General features: G+C 39.0%; 1 protein-coding gene across 1 annotated transcript; it reads left to right on the forward strand.

Moving 5' to 3' along the window:
- Positions 1 to 9,375: 9,375 nt before the first annotated feature.
- On the forward strand, positions 9,376 to 11,377 carry LOC106424808 (RING-H2 finger protein ATL34). The gene has a single exon (XM_013865557.3). The coding sequence runs from the start codon at positions 9,517 to 9,519 to the stop codon at positions 10,576 to 10,578; it is 1,062 nt and encodes a 353-aa protein (XP_013721011.1). The 5' UTR covers positions 9,376 to 9,516; the 3' UTR covers positions 10,579 to 11,377.
- Positions 11,378 to 15,068: the final 3,691 nt, after the last annotated feature.

Genomic DNA, 15,068 nt, shown 5'->3' on the forward strand with positions numbered 1-15,068 from the left:
GCTCAAAGTCTGGGAATTCCTAGAAAAACATATCACTCAGAAAAATAGTACCCACTTAGAAAACAGCTCGAAGTTTCACGACTTCAACCTGTCTGGGGCCAAGGGTACTACCCGATGAAAAATTGTACCATCCGACAAGAAAGGGGCAATACCATTTGAGGAAGCGGGGAGTAACGTCATCTATGGAGAGTCCAAATTTTGAAATTCGGTCAATTCGATAAAATCTTACTAGATAAGAGCCGATAACGGTATCAAAATTCGAGAAGGTATCAAAATCCAAAACCAATCTCCAGCTCAAGCCACAAGATAACATTCCACGAGCATGAGAATGCAGACCTCATAAAACCGCACGATGACCCTTTGATAATACGCCTAGATGTCGGAGGATGAGAACTCTCGCAAAGATGGTTGATACTGGAAGCTTGGGAGATGTCCTATTTTACTATGCCTTCAAAAGGATGGGTTTCACTAAATCCATTCTGAAACAAGAACTGACGCCACTAATTGGTTTCACTGTCGAACGACCTATTTCCTCGGATCCATCGAGCTAGTAGTAACCACGAGAGATGTTCGCAGGATCGTCGAATTCTTCATAATAGATGGACCTTCCCCCTTCAACGCAATACTCGTAAGGCCTTGGCTCTACAGCATGAAGGTGGTACCATTGACTTATCACCAATGCTTATAATTCCCGACCCGAAAAGGAGTCAAGGCTATACGAGGTACCCAGAAGAGCTCGAGGACATGTTACCTAGCGAACTTCAAAGACATCAACCGTCATCGACCTAATCACTCTCCTGACCAAAGGTCAAAATCCCTCAGCTCCCAAAATATCGACATACTCAAAACGAATATACACTTCTATGTAGATGACTAAACGAACTCACTATCCCACAAACAAAGGGAAAAATATAGAATTATGTTAACGATTGATCTCTTGACGAGGGTACGTAGGAAGCTCGAGTGCGAGCACAACTGCCTTTTCCCAACATAAATTTCACAAAAGCCGAAATTTGAAACGCACATTTCCAACAAAAAGTTAATTCCTGGTCCTAAACAACTTGGAAAAACACGACCATTAAATGCACGAGTTAAAACATTTCGCATTCCTGAGTGTCAGCCCCAATAAAGACCGAAGAACTTCCAAAGTACTCAACCATACTGAAAAAGAATATTATGAGCTTAACGGAATCTTCACCTCATTGAGACAATCTTTTGATCGATACGCCGAAGCCTGCGGCCTCTACGTCTCTCACAATGTCGCCTCAATCCATCAATTTTGGCACCTGCTAACCATGAAAGAGATTGAGGCGTACGACAACATCGGCACCGGCTAATCGGTTTTCCTTTTTCTTTTTCAAATATATTTAATAATAACGATAATGACAAGCATCGGCGTCCAATGAAACTCAAATTCCGATAAACAAAGCATTGTTTCAACTTCATGTCTGAGTAATTCTCCTATTAGACTTAGGGATTTCATGAGCTTCATGTCAAATTGCTAATCATAGGATTGCTTCACTTCAGGATTGTTTATCACACTGGTTTCTAGATTACTTAAATATATCATAGAATTATAGGATCATCGTGAGGCTTGAGAGTGTAATAGATACCTGAACCTTATCATGTTGAACTAGATTTCCATTCGCAGCGAGAGTTGGTCTAGGATTCTAGTTGAACAATATAGCATCTTGTTTGATTCATCAGATACACAACGAGAGTTGATATTATATTAGATTTCGACATCTGATAGTTTATCCACTTTGGAAATTTGTCTATTTACCAATTTAAACTCAAACTTACCCACTTTGCAAATTATGATCTTAAAAGTTGTCTAATTTTAGTTTTCCCTATATTTAGTAAAATGATTTGAATGCATTATTAAAAAATTATCTTCTCTGAGTTAGTTTATTAGTTCACTTGCAGGAGCAATGGAGAAGTATTGTTTGTTTTAGGCTTGGGCATTTTACCCAATACCCGAATCCGAACCTGAATCTGACCCAAAAAATTTGAAAGAAAATTCGAACCGAAGTAGAAAAATACCTGAACGAATATCGAGTTAGGATATCCGAACCAAAACAGGTAATATCCGAAGCTCGAAGGATATCCAAAAATAACTGAACATATGTATACTTAACACTATATGCCTAGTTTACATATCTCATTTTATCCAAAATATTTATATTGATATTGTATAAGGCCCAAGATCAGATAATATACATACAGTTGCAGACAAATAATTTGTTATTTATTTAACATGCATGTCAAGCTTCTTGTTTCATAAATCAACAAAGTTGCATCTAAATTCTAAAAAAACAACAACTAAATTATTATCTTTCTATTTTCAAAGTGTTGTTTCCAAACCTATTAGTCATCCAACCTATTAAAACTTAAAAAAAGTTGTTAATTTTGAATATTTTGGTACAAGAAACTTTAGCAATAAAATTATGATTTTTTTTTCAAAATCTAAAATATCCGAACCCGACTCGAAATAACTTAACCCGAACTAAAAATATCCGAATCCGACCCGATATCTAAAAATACCGGAACGGGTTTAAACCCTATACCGAAATACCCAAAATAACCAATCCCAACCGAACAGATATCCGAACGCCCATGCCTGGTCTGTTTAGTGATGACACCAAGTTGATGATTTCATTAGTTGCACAAAGAAAAAACATTATTATAAATATTAAGCTACATTCATTTCTGAGATAACAATGGAGTTTTGCTTCAAATAACAGCGATACTACTCAAGGTTGGTAAAGCTTATTAACCTATACCAAATCCCAATTACTTTAGCTTAAACAACCTTAGACTCAAAGAAACAATCAAAAAAAAAAAATTCTTCATTGTTATAAATCAATTGGTGGATGTCCATAACCGGCCCGGTCCATAACCGGCCCATACACTTAGAGAGAGAGACGGCCCAACCCTAGAGAGAGAGAGGCGGCCGCGAGACTTGGAGAGGAGAGAGAGGCGGCTACAACTTGCCTATTTCCTAATTCGTTTATGTTTATGATTTGTAATCTTTACTATTATTGTATTTCCATTTATCTCTCTTGTAACCCCTATATAAAGGGAACACTTACTTATTAATTATATACAGAAACTTACAGTTCTAAATCCTTAAGTTTACAACACGTTATCATCACAATAGCCTCAAACACCCTGAGCCTAAAACCAAATCGCTAAAACCCTAAATGAAAAGGAATCTGCCTCTGAACTTCGAAAATGCCGTTCTCCCAAACCGTGAGGACCCAGAAAACGATCAAGATATCAAATCGAAGCCCTGGCCGAGTGCAAACCGTTTGTCGATCTGGCCACCGACGCGCCCTCACGCACAGATACAGTGCGCGCCGATTTGCTTTGTAACCCCAATCCAAACCCGACAATACCGACGAACCCTAATCCGTTCGCGACTCCGTTCCAGATCGTGTCCACCTAATCAGCTCTAGCCCCAAGGCGTTCCTGATCCTAGACGAACTCAGCTCCATCCTACATCAAGGACAGTTCGCGATCTGACAGCAACAGCTCCCGTTCGCATCAGAGCCGCTCGCGATCCGATAGAAGCAGCTCGCGTCCCAGCCAGCTCGCGTCCCGATCGTGTCTAAGCTCGAGGTTCATTCTTGGTGGTCCGGTTTCTACAAACAACTAAACTAAAGGTATTTTGAATTCTAAGAACATAATGAATCGAATTTGGTTGATTGTAAGAAATGAAACCCTAAAATATAATCTCTGAGATGAAAGCCATAGGATAATTGATCAATCCTTAAGCGACTAAATCGAAGCTCTATAAGTTCGATCCCCAAACCCTAAAAATCGAGATTGATCCATTGATCAATTAAATTCAGAACCTTAAAGGTTTTGAATCTCAAATCAAATTCCTTTGATCTAAGATCAAATTTTCGAAATCCCTAAACCCTAATTCGAAAATATTGATTAATTAAACTGATTGATTGATTGATTGAGATTGAATTTGATCATCCTGAAATTGAAATTGCTTGTTAATAAAATTGAAACCCTAAAACCCTTATTCCGAAAATCGATTTTGATTGTTTGAAATTGAACATTGATTGGTTGATTTGATCACCTAGAACTATTGTTAGGATTGTTCAAACTCGAATCTGATTGTTTGGCTTGTTTAAACTAAAACCCTAATGACCTAGTTTAGATTATTTTAAAATCGAAATCTGAAACTACATATTAGGTTAAACTGTTCTAGACTTGATCATACTCGTGGCCGTGTGGCCTTGTTGCATTCATACCATAACTTAATCACATTGATTGATTGCAATTACACTTAGAACTTATTCTAGGAATGGTGTTGAATTGAATCAAATAGCCGTGTGGCTTGATCTTTGCTTGGCCGATAGGTTTGCTTGTTTTGATTGCATCATGAACTGATAGAAACAAACCATGTTAGGATTGCAATTACACGACAAACTAAATGCATAAAAACGAACTAGTTTGCATCCATGGCCGTGCGGCTTGCTCATTGGCCGTGAGGCATAGATCTTGGCTGTGAAGGCTTGTTTGATTGTTTGAACATAAAACCCTAATCGTTTAAACATTAAAAACTATTCCTAAAAGATCTAAAAATATTAATCTATAACTTCAGATGTCGAAAATCAACAACCTTGATTTCGCTGCCCTAAATCTATCTGGAGACAATTACCTTCAGTGGGCGCTCGATGCTAAGATCATCTTGAAATCAAAGGGTCTCGGTGAATGTATCACCGAGAACAATAATGCCAATGAAAAGGATCGTTACAGAGCCATCTTGATCATTCGTCATCATCTAGCTTAGAGTCTCAAGGATCAATACCTAACCATTGAGAATCCACTAGATCTTTGGAATGAATTGAAATCGAGATATGATCACCAGAGAACGGTGATCATACCAAAAGCTCGGTTTGATTGGACGAATCTGAGGATCCAAGACTATAGGTCTGTGGACGAATATAACTCTGCACTGTTTAAGATTGTTTCTAAAATGAAACTGTGTGGTGAAAGTATTACGGAACAGGATATGCTTGAGAAAACCTTTTCCACTTTCCATGCAAGCAATGTGCTGTTACAACAACAGTACCGAGAGAAAGGTTTCAAAACCTATGCTAATCTTATTTCTTGTCTCTTGCTCGCTGAGCAGAACAATGAATTACTAATGAGAAACAGTCAGATGAGACCACTTGGATCAGCTCCACTACCTGATGCACACGCTACAGAGGACAATAAAGAGTCCAACCACGTCCAAGGAAACGGCCAGCATGGCCGTGGTCGAGACAAATCGAACGGACGTGGCCGCGGTCGAAGATCCTTTGGCCGCGGGCGAGGAAATGGTCGAGACCATGGACGGGACCGTGGCTCATTTGGACGAGGCCATGGTCGTGGCCGTGGATCTTCTTTCAAACCCCAACACTCGACTAAATCAGAGAAATACGTGTGCCATAGATGTGGAATGAGCAATCATTGGGCTAAGACTTGTAGGACTCCCAAGCATCTAGTTGACCTCTATCAAGAGAGCTTGAAAGGGAAGAATCCTGAAGCCCATATGACTTACCAAGATGATGAAAACGACTTCAATCATGAGAAGGACGATCTTATGGATTATGAAACTTCAGATTGTCTAAAAAAAAAAAACTGAAGATTGATTTCGACATTTGTAATCTAAATTCTATGTTCTTTGTTTTGATGTTTTTCATTTCTATGTTTTTCATTTCTATGAACTTGTTTTATTAAAACTTAATAAAAGGAATGAATGATTTTTTAAACGCCAATATGATTTGCGGGTATGGTACACATTAAGGGCTATGGCCAGATATGTATAAGGGCAAGCATTTAGATGCTTTATATTCACCCAGAAAAACCCATTGACATTATATAGAGATATAAGAATGAATGGTTTCCATATTGAAACAATGGGCGAAGAAAACAAAGAGTTCCTTCAGATATATGTATAAAATCACCCAAGGCTATAATGAGTCCTAAAAAAAACTATACGTGCATTCTCTATTGATCTAGACTATGCCAAGATCAGTATGATAGAGGCAATAGTCATGGTAACCAGAATGGTTTACCCACGAAATTATACACTTTATGGTATGACCGGATTGGCCATCCTGGTCCAAAACATGATGCGAAATTGATATTGGAAAGGGCACAAAGAGTTATCTATGTCCATAGAATCTCACGTGTGTAGCATGAACACAAGGGAAACTCATTAGGCCATGATGTCCCAAAGCACTTAAAGATTATAGTATGTCCATGAGGGGGCAGTGAGGACAAATCCGCACATGTCTATACTATATATAGCTTGGCTGAATCCTTTTATAAATCTGTATTGGCCATTACCCATAGGTCCAAACTCTCAGTCCAAGGCTTGGGGACACACGAATTTACATGCATCTTAACTAATAAGCATCAGACCATTAAGTGAGCATAGATATTCCCATCTCAAATTTATTACGGGTCATGAGCCAGACATATAACATCTTGAGATATTTGGATAAGCCACCACAAATATATGTGCCGTCTAAGATGGATCCTTAGAAGAGGATGAGGATGGGGATATATGTTGGATATGAATCTCCCACAAATAATGAAGTACCTTGAGCCAAATATGGGTGATCTATTTAGTGGCCAAGAACACGGATTGCAAAGTTTAATGGATCCGACTATCCAACATTAGGGGGAGAAAATAATAAGCTGGTAAGAGAAACAAAATGGCATCGACCATCATTGTCTTGGCAAGATCCTCGGACTAAAGAATGTGAATTAGACGTCCAAAGATTATACATTTACAAAGCTAGCTAATCAAATGCCAGACACATTTGCTGACCCGAAAAAGAATGACTAAGTCATATATAAACCAGCTTGTAAAGCACCAACTAAATTGATGTCCAAGAGAGACACAGTCAAGTTGCTACAGAGTCTATACAAGATAGACCAATAAGTTCCAAAAGATAAGAATCCTCGGAAACAAAAGAGAAAGGTGCATAGAATGATAAAGCAAATCCGAGGTCAAGGAAACCATACCAGACATAGAGATAAGGCCGGCCGGCTCTAAGGTACAGGTACCAAACAATGTAGCTTGGGACGCCAAGCTGCAAAGTATTAAAGGTCCTGATAATAATGAATCTCAATCGATTATATCATGTCTGGAACATAATGGAACACAATAAGGAATGTCGACATAAGATGATACAAGGTAGCACTTGAATTTATGAATATAAGCGAGGATCATGAACCCACGTCAATATAAGAGTGCGCACTCGTAGAACATATTGAATGAAAACGTGGGGTTTAATAGTTTAAAGAAGAAAGGCGTATTTGGCCATATGATTAAGACGCCATATGATGTTAAAACCAGTGGATATAAATGGGTCTTGTGAGGAATAGAAATCGTGAGATATAAAGCTAATGTTGCACAAGGATTCTCACAAAGACCAGTAATAGATTATGAGGAGATATACTCCCATGTGGTGGATGCAACTACTTTTAAGATTTCTCATAAGTCTGGCTATATAAGAGAGAAAATTAGACTTGCAGCAAACTGATGTAGTGACTGCATATTTATATGGTCCACTGGATAATGAAAGTACTAGAGGGTATTGAGCTGAATGTATAGCAAGTTCTCGAGAACAAAATTGATAATCATCGAAATATATGATCTGAATATCCTAGGAACCTCTGGATACAATTTCCCAAGCGGTTGAATACCTTAAGAAAGAATTAGAGATGAAAGATCTCGGGAAAACAAAATTCTGTTTGGGATTATAACTTGAGTACATAAATGATGGGATCCTTGTGCATCAGATGGCATACACTGTAAAGGTACTCAAGAGATTCAATATGGCCGATTGCCATTCTCTGACCAGTCACATGGTCGTGAGGTCTCTCGGCCTGGACACTGACCCATTACGTCCCAAGATGGACGACGAAGATGACCTAGGTCCCGAAATGTCATATCTCAGTGCCATAGGAGCTTTAATGTACTTGGCAACTCACACACGGCTTGATATAAGCTTTGTCGTGAACCTACTATCTAGGTTTAGCTCCTGTCCGACCCAGAGGCATTGGAATGGGATCAAACATGTTCTTCGTTACCTGCAAGGAACGAAAGACTTGGGTCTATATTATACTAACCATAAAAAGATGGTTTAGTTGGCTTTGCTGATGCTGGTTATTTATCAGATCCACATCAAGCTCGATCACAGACATGATATGTCTTTACACATGGAGGTATGGCCATATCATGGCGTTTCATGAAACAAACCATCGCAGCCACATCATCTAATCACTCGGAAATATTGGCCATACATGAGGCCAGCCGCGAGTGTGTTTGGTTGAGGTCGATGACCCAACACGTCCGAGCTGATTTCGGGATGGCCGAGTGCAAAAAGCCAACCGTGATGTACGAGGACAATGCTGCGTGCATTGTTCAGCTCAAGGACGGTTACATAAAAGGTGATAGGACGAAGCACATATTGCCTAAGTTCTTCTTTACACACGAGCTTCAGAAAGCCGGTGAGGTCCAGGTCATCCAAGTACGATCCAGTGACAATTCAGCTGACCTATTCACCAAGGCACTTCATACCTGTACGTTCGGGAAGCTCACGCATCAGATTGGGATGCGTAGGCTGAAGGACCTCCACTGAGGTTCACATCAGGGGGATTAGTACGTGTTGTACTCTTTTTCTTTCATCATGGTTTTGTCCCACTGGGTTTTCCTGATAAGGTTTTAATGAGGCAACATTAAGTGTAATACAATCCATGTATGGTTATGGCATCCAAGGGAGAGTGTTATAAATCAATTGGTGGATGTCTATAACCGGCCCGGTCCATAGCCGGCCCATACACTTAGAGAGAGAGACGACCCAACCCTAGAGAGAGAGAGGCGGCCGCGATACTTGGAGAGGAGAGAGAGGCGGCCGCGAGACTTCGAGAGGAGAGAGAGGCGGCCGCGAGACTTCGAGAGGAGAGAGAGGCGGCCGCGAGGCTTCGAGAGGAGAGAGAGGCGGCTACAACTTGCCTATTTCCTAATTCGTTTATGTTTATGATTTGTAATCTTTCCTATTATTGTATTTTCATTTATCTCTCTTGTAACCCCTATATAAAGGGAACACTTATTCATTAATTATATACAGAAACTTACCGTTCTAAATCCTTAAGTTTACAACATTCATTACTTTCTGATGTTTGAAGCTATTTGATAAATCGGACTAGGTCTAATAAAGCTTTTGTGTAAAAAAAAGTCAAGTTGCTTACCAAAAAGTTAATAAAAGAGAGGGGAAACTTACGACTACTTCAAAGTCAAAATGTCAGGTGAACGACGCCGAACCAATCATTACGACCCAGTAAAATGATAATTCCGTCATGATCAAACGTGATAAGCACTTCACCCAAATAATATTTTTATGGCATAGTGACCATTCCTACATTCGCACATGGACTTCAAGAGATGATAAAACAGAAATAACATAGCAAAAAGAAAAAGGCCCTTCTCTTCGCATCATGAGAAACCGAAAGAGTAAAATCCTGCCACGTTATTATGTTATCTACTTAGTTTTGCTTGTTTTCCAAGTCACCGGCCAGCCGCAGCCTGGAGCCATTGGTCCATATGGTCGCCAATTAAGACCAAACCAAGTACCAGCGGTAATCATTGGGATGCTTATATTTTCGCTCTTATTCAGCATGATCGCTTGCTGCGTTTGCTATAAATACAGAAGCATGTCTCCGCGTGGAACAAACTCTGATACCGATGAAGAAGGTCGTGGAGGAGTACCGTGGACAAGGAGGACAAGCCGTGGGGTTGAAAAGGATGTCATAATGTCGTTCCCTTCCTTTCTTTACTCACAAGTTAAAGGGTTAAAGATAGGCAAAGGTGGTGTGGAATGTGCTATCTGCCTTAACGAGTTTGATGATGGGGAAGAGCTGCGTTTGATGCCTGGTTGCAGCCATGCATTTCATGCTCCTTGCATCGATGTCTGGCTCTCTTCTCGCTCCACATGTCCCGTCTGCCGCGACAATCTCGCTCCCAAACCGGGCACTACTATTTATCCATTTATACGACCACGCACCAATCAAGATATGGATCTTGAAATGGCAAACGCACGAAGAAGTGTATTGGAATCTCAAGATGTACGTTTGTTAGATGGATTGACAAGGAGCAATAACAACAGGGCAAACAGACTACCTCGACCGAGGTCTACAGGGTCATCAAACTGGCAAATAACTGAGATATTAGTCCCAAGATCTCACTCGACGGGGCACTCTCTGATTCCCTTACGAGAAAATCTAGACAGATTTACACTGCAGTTACCAGAAGAACTAAGGAGACAGTTGAGCCAGAGGACGTTACCACAAGCCAGGAGTTCAAGGCAAGGATATAGGAGTGGCAGCGTTGGGAGCAAGAGGAGGGGTATTCCTCATGGACGCGGATATAATCATCGCACCATTTCTCTTTCTTTCTCTTTCTCGTTTCAGTCTGCCTCTCTCCAGTCAGAAAAAGGCAAGAACAAAGAGTTTGGAGAAGGGTCATTTGAACGCCTTAGGCCAGAGATGCCCCTATCTTAAATTGTTGACTATTCAAATTTTTATACAGACAAGGTTGTGTTATAGATAATTTGATGTGTCGTAACTATGAAGCAATACATGTAGGTCTATGTACTGATTAAGTCTGTGGCGAGAAACTTAGAACAGAAGAGTGCCTACTCGATACCCTGAATTTTACTGTGCAGTTTGTATATGGATCCAGGTTCTAGTATAATTGTGATTTGTGTACGAAAAATGATAATCAATCTCGACAAATTATGAACTAGACCTTTATAGGCACTATGCACATAATTTATTGTTTTTATATAACTAATTTAAATTTAGACGAGAAAATGTGTTTAAATAACATTTTTAGTTTTATTATTACATAACTTTAGCTTTTATATTACATTTATGAATAAAACCAAAAGATTTATTGTGTATATAAAATATATTCGGCCTTTGGTTGTGTGAAGGTCTTATGGCCTTCCGTGGTCATGGAGAAAATTGAGAAGGTTATGTATTCTTTGAAGTTATTGGAAAGATTCAATACAACATCAAGGGAAACTTGAGTTCTACGAGTTATATGATATAAGTGATTCAGAGTATTTGTCTAAACTATCCTTAATACAACATCTCGATATTTACATATTTAGTCCAACATCCCTCTTCGAGATAGAGAAGATTTCAAATGCCCATCTTGTACTTGAAACTTTCTAATTCCACGCTTCCAAGTGTGCAATGATGTCAGCTAGTTGTGTGTGAGTCAGGACATGACGAGTGGCTATGAGACCGCTGAGAACCACATCTCGTACAAAGTGACAATTATTTTCTAACATGTTTTGTGAGTTTATGAAAAACCGGATTTTCAGGAATGTGAATCCCGACTTGGTTGACAGAGTGAAGAATTATTGGAGCTGCCATTGTATTCAGCGTTCAAGGAACATGTATAATCTCCCAGTGACTTAAATTTTCCTTCAAGATGCGTATGTCTTCCATGTACGTAGAAAAAACATGTCATTCTTCTGGTTCTGAAACCATCTTCACCAATTGAAAAATATCTGTCGCAAATGTTACATAGAGCTATCTTAAATTCTTCATACATTCCAATACGAACGCTTCGATCTCTGCATGTAGGATTGAAAGGCTGGTCCTTGTATTTCTTTCCTCCATGAGCCCCACAAATCCCTCCAATGTGATATACCATCCTTGTCCCATTTTTTTTCCTTCTCTTTCCATGAAGCATCAGTGAAGCACCATCGACCCAATCATTGAGGTTCTTGTATCTTCTTATCTGAACCGCCCGATGAAAGAAAGATGTGTTCTTGTCTCATAGAAAGCCATATTATTCAAGATTTGTACTTAAAGAATTTCTCCTCTATTTCTGCATAATGATTCCACTCTCGTGCAGTTGCTGCCTCATTTCAAACGTTGCAGCATATGGATTTAAAAGCACCTGCCTTTGCCTCTCACGAAGAACATCAAGGGAAACTTGAGTTCTACGAGTTATATCACCATATCTCTCTCTATTCATTGCTCTAAGTAGGGTTTTGAGGCCTTTGAGTTTCTTGTGAAATCGGTGTATTTCTGACCGAGCGTGAAACAAAGACTCAGTTTCAGCATAGTAAGATGTGATGCTTTCAAGAAGCTGAGGATGCTTAATTAGATAGTTGAAAACTAGAAATGTCTCTGCTTCCGGAATCTCCACCGTTTTAATTTGTATAACATATTTCGCATGGTCATATATTCCACTCCTCTCGAATATTTCAAATGAATCCAGGAATATCTTTGAACACTTTGAGTTCACAAGAGCTCTATCCATTTATTTTATCTATAGGGTCTAACCGTCTAAGTCTTGGTGGTTCCACCTCGGTAGATTAAGATCTGTGGATCCTAAAACCTACACTAGGAATTTGGTGATGTTTATATTTGTAAATTTAGGGAACGAAGAACGTTGTAATCAAATCAAGTTGACCAAAATGAATTGTATTGATGATAATCAGTTTACATGATCAATGAATATGACCAAGAGTGAAACTAGCCAAAGACGAAGGAATAAAAATAGGTTGAAGTGTTTAGGAGTGAGAGCTCGAGGTCGAATGGTATGTGTGTGTATATGCGGGAATGAATCTCCCTTTTTTTCTTGAACTCCTTTCTTCTTATACTCCCTGGATCTGTTGCAAGCTTCAGATAGTTTCTCACTTGATTGCGGATATTGCAGACATTTTCTTGCCCTCAGACCATTCTCTTGTCTGAAGACCCAATTCTTCCAGACCAAGGCTAGTGCTTGATTAAGGCCCAACAATTTTACCCCATCCCTCTAGTGAGGATTCAGAATCTAAAATGATAAATATTTAGTTCCACTATTGATATCACTCAAATTATCCTAAGGAGTGATTTTACTCTCTCAAATAAGAGGTTCAATTGTAGTACTTAGGGCTCTCTCAAATAAGAGGTTCAATTGTAGTACTTAGGGCTCCAATCCACATGGAGCAAGGGAACCTAATAAATCTAGTCAGACTTGTTAAGCTAAATGATTTAATTGTTTAAATGTAAAGTTGCAGTTGTTGAGCAAGTAATTGCTCGATTGATTGGTTGAGGTTTTGGTGCTCAAAAGGAAATAGCTAGACTTAGGGTTTTTATTCAGGAAATTCAGAATTATAATCCTTTAGATTCCTAACATGTTGCATGCATGATATTGTAGAGCTCAACACTTATAAACGAACCACTAGGCTCTCGCTTTCTAGGTTCGCCTATTGACCAGTGTCGATCGATGATTCTATATGAATATCGATCGATGCACTATTCAAAACGTCGACCGATTATTCTATTTGAATATCGATCGACGCTGTTAGTCAAGCGTTAATGCGCGTGTTGAATGTGCTCACTAAGCTCACTAGATCAGCTCTCGCCTTACTCTTAGCAATAATCTTAGCTCAATTATAATGGTTTCAGGATGAGATGAAAGCCATCGCTTATATCTAACAATCCTAGGGAAAGTTCTAGGTAGCTAATCTAGAATCAGACATTAATGACAATCCTAATGATTAATATCACAACTTAGCAATCTATAGTTGGGGCTAATCCCTCATAACCTATTTAAACCCTAAAATCTAACAAGAGAACTACTCAGACATGGCCAAACAATTCATAACAGCAATAACATATGAAAACTGCATTAGAATAGTAAATAGATATCAATGGAGTTCTAATCACAAATAACTTTGGATCTTCTCTCCAATCTACTAAAAATCCTGGAAAACCTTTGCTGTGAAAATAGTAAAACAAGAAAGCACATTTTGCCTCTAACATGTTGGCAAAGCTTATATAATTAGGTTAAAACTCATCAGGGGTAATCTTGTAAATCAGTGAAGACTTGGGCTCTAAGTTGGCTGTGACCAAACGGGCTTTCTGCGCGCTTCGCTGTCGATCGATGTCAAGATGTGAACATCAATCGATTATTCCTCTTCAATATCGACCGATGGTCGAGCTCGATGGTCATCTCGAGTGCTTACTCCAAATATCTTCAAAATGCTCCAAAATCATCACTTTCCTCCAAATCACTCCTGATCCTATAAATACTCTAAACAGACTCTATAATATAATAATTAATAATTAGAACACTTATAAACCATGGGTAAAACTGGGTCAAATCCATGGTCTATCAACTCCCCCAGACTTACCCTTTTGCTTGTCCTCAAGCAAAACAAACAGGTAGTCTCTCTGAAAGAGGTTTGAAAACAGCAGGGACTCTCATGATTTAAAACATAGAATCAGCGCCTCTACAATATTGCAATCCACATCTAAGAAGTTCTAATCACAAAAGCACATTATACCATATTCTAGCTAAGCAACCAAATTCACCTAGCCAACAACTTAGCAAATCTTGTCTGACATTCCCCTATACCAACCTCATTTCTTAGCATAAATAAAAGTGCAGACTTTACCTTGGGAGTATCGATTATAGGATGCAAGGATTTTCAAACAAGTATATAGACCTGCAGGTAAACATTAGTTCATATCCTCTCTCTCTACTAAGTTTCTTTCTCAGTCAAAGTCTGCTTATATTTGCAAGATCATTGACCAAGATTGGACAGGCTTCCATGAATCAAGACTTTAATGGTGGTTGCGACCAAATCCTGTTCACTTCTTTTTGACCTATATCCTAGGATTATTTGTGAAGCAAGCCTTAATGGTTGTAGCCACCAAGTCCTGTTCTAATCCTTTACCTATAGAATTCTTATGAGCAAGCCTTAATGGTTGTAGCCACCAAGTCATGTTCGAATCCTTTCCTAATAATTCTCTAATAGATATATATATATATATATATATTAATATTTTTTTTAATCTATATTTCAAAAATAGGGAGAAAGAGAGTGATAAATCTATCTACACAAGGTTTTACCTTCCAGACTTGTTTGGAGAACCCGATCCCATGTATACCAAGCCCCAAGACAAGCAGTTGTGTCAAGTTTAGTGTTGGAGGTCAGCTTTGGTTCCTTCATACAATCTCAGCAAGTGTGAATAATTGA

The sequence above is a fragment of the Brassica napus genome, chromosome C6 (assembly GCF_020379485.1).
Source record: "Brassica napus cultivar Da-Ae chromosome C6, Da-Ae, whole genome shotgun sequence".
In the NCBI taxonomy this organism is placed as follows: Eukaryota; Viridiplantae; Streptophyta; class Magnoliopsida; order Brassicales; family Brassicaceae; genus Brassica; species Brassica napus.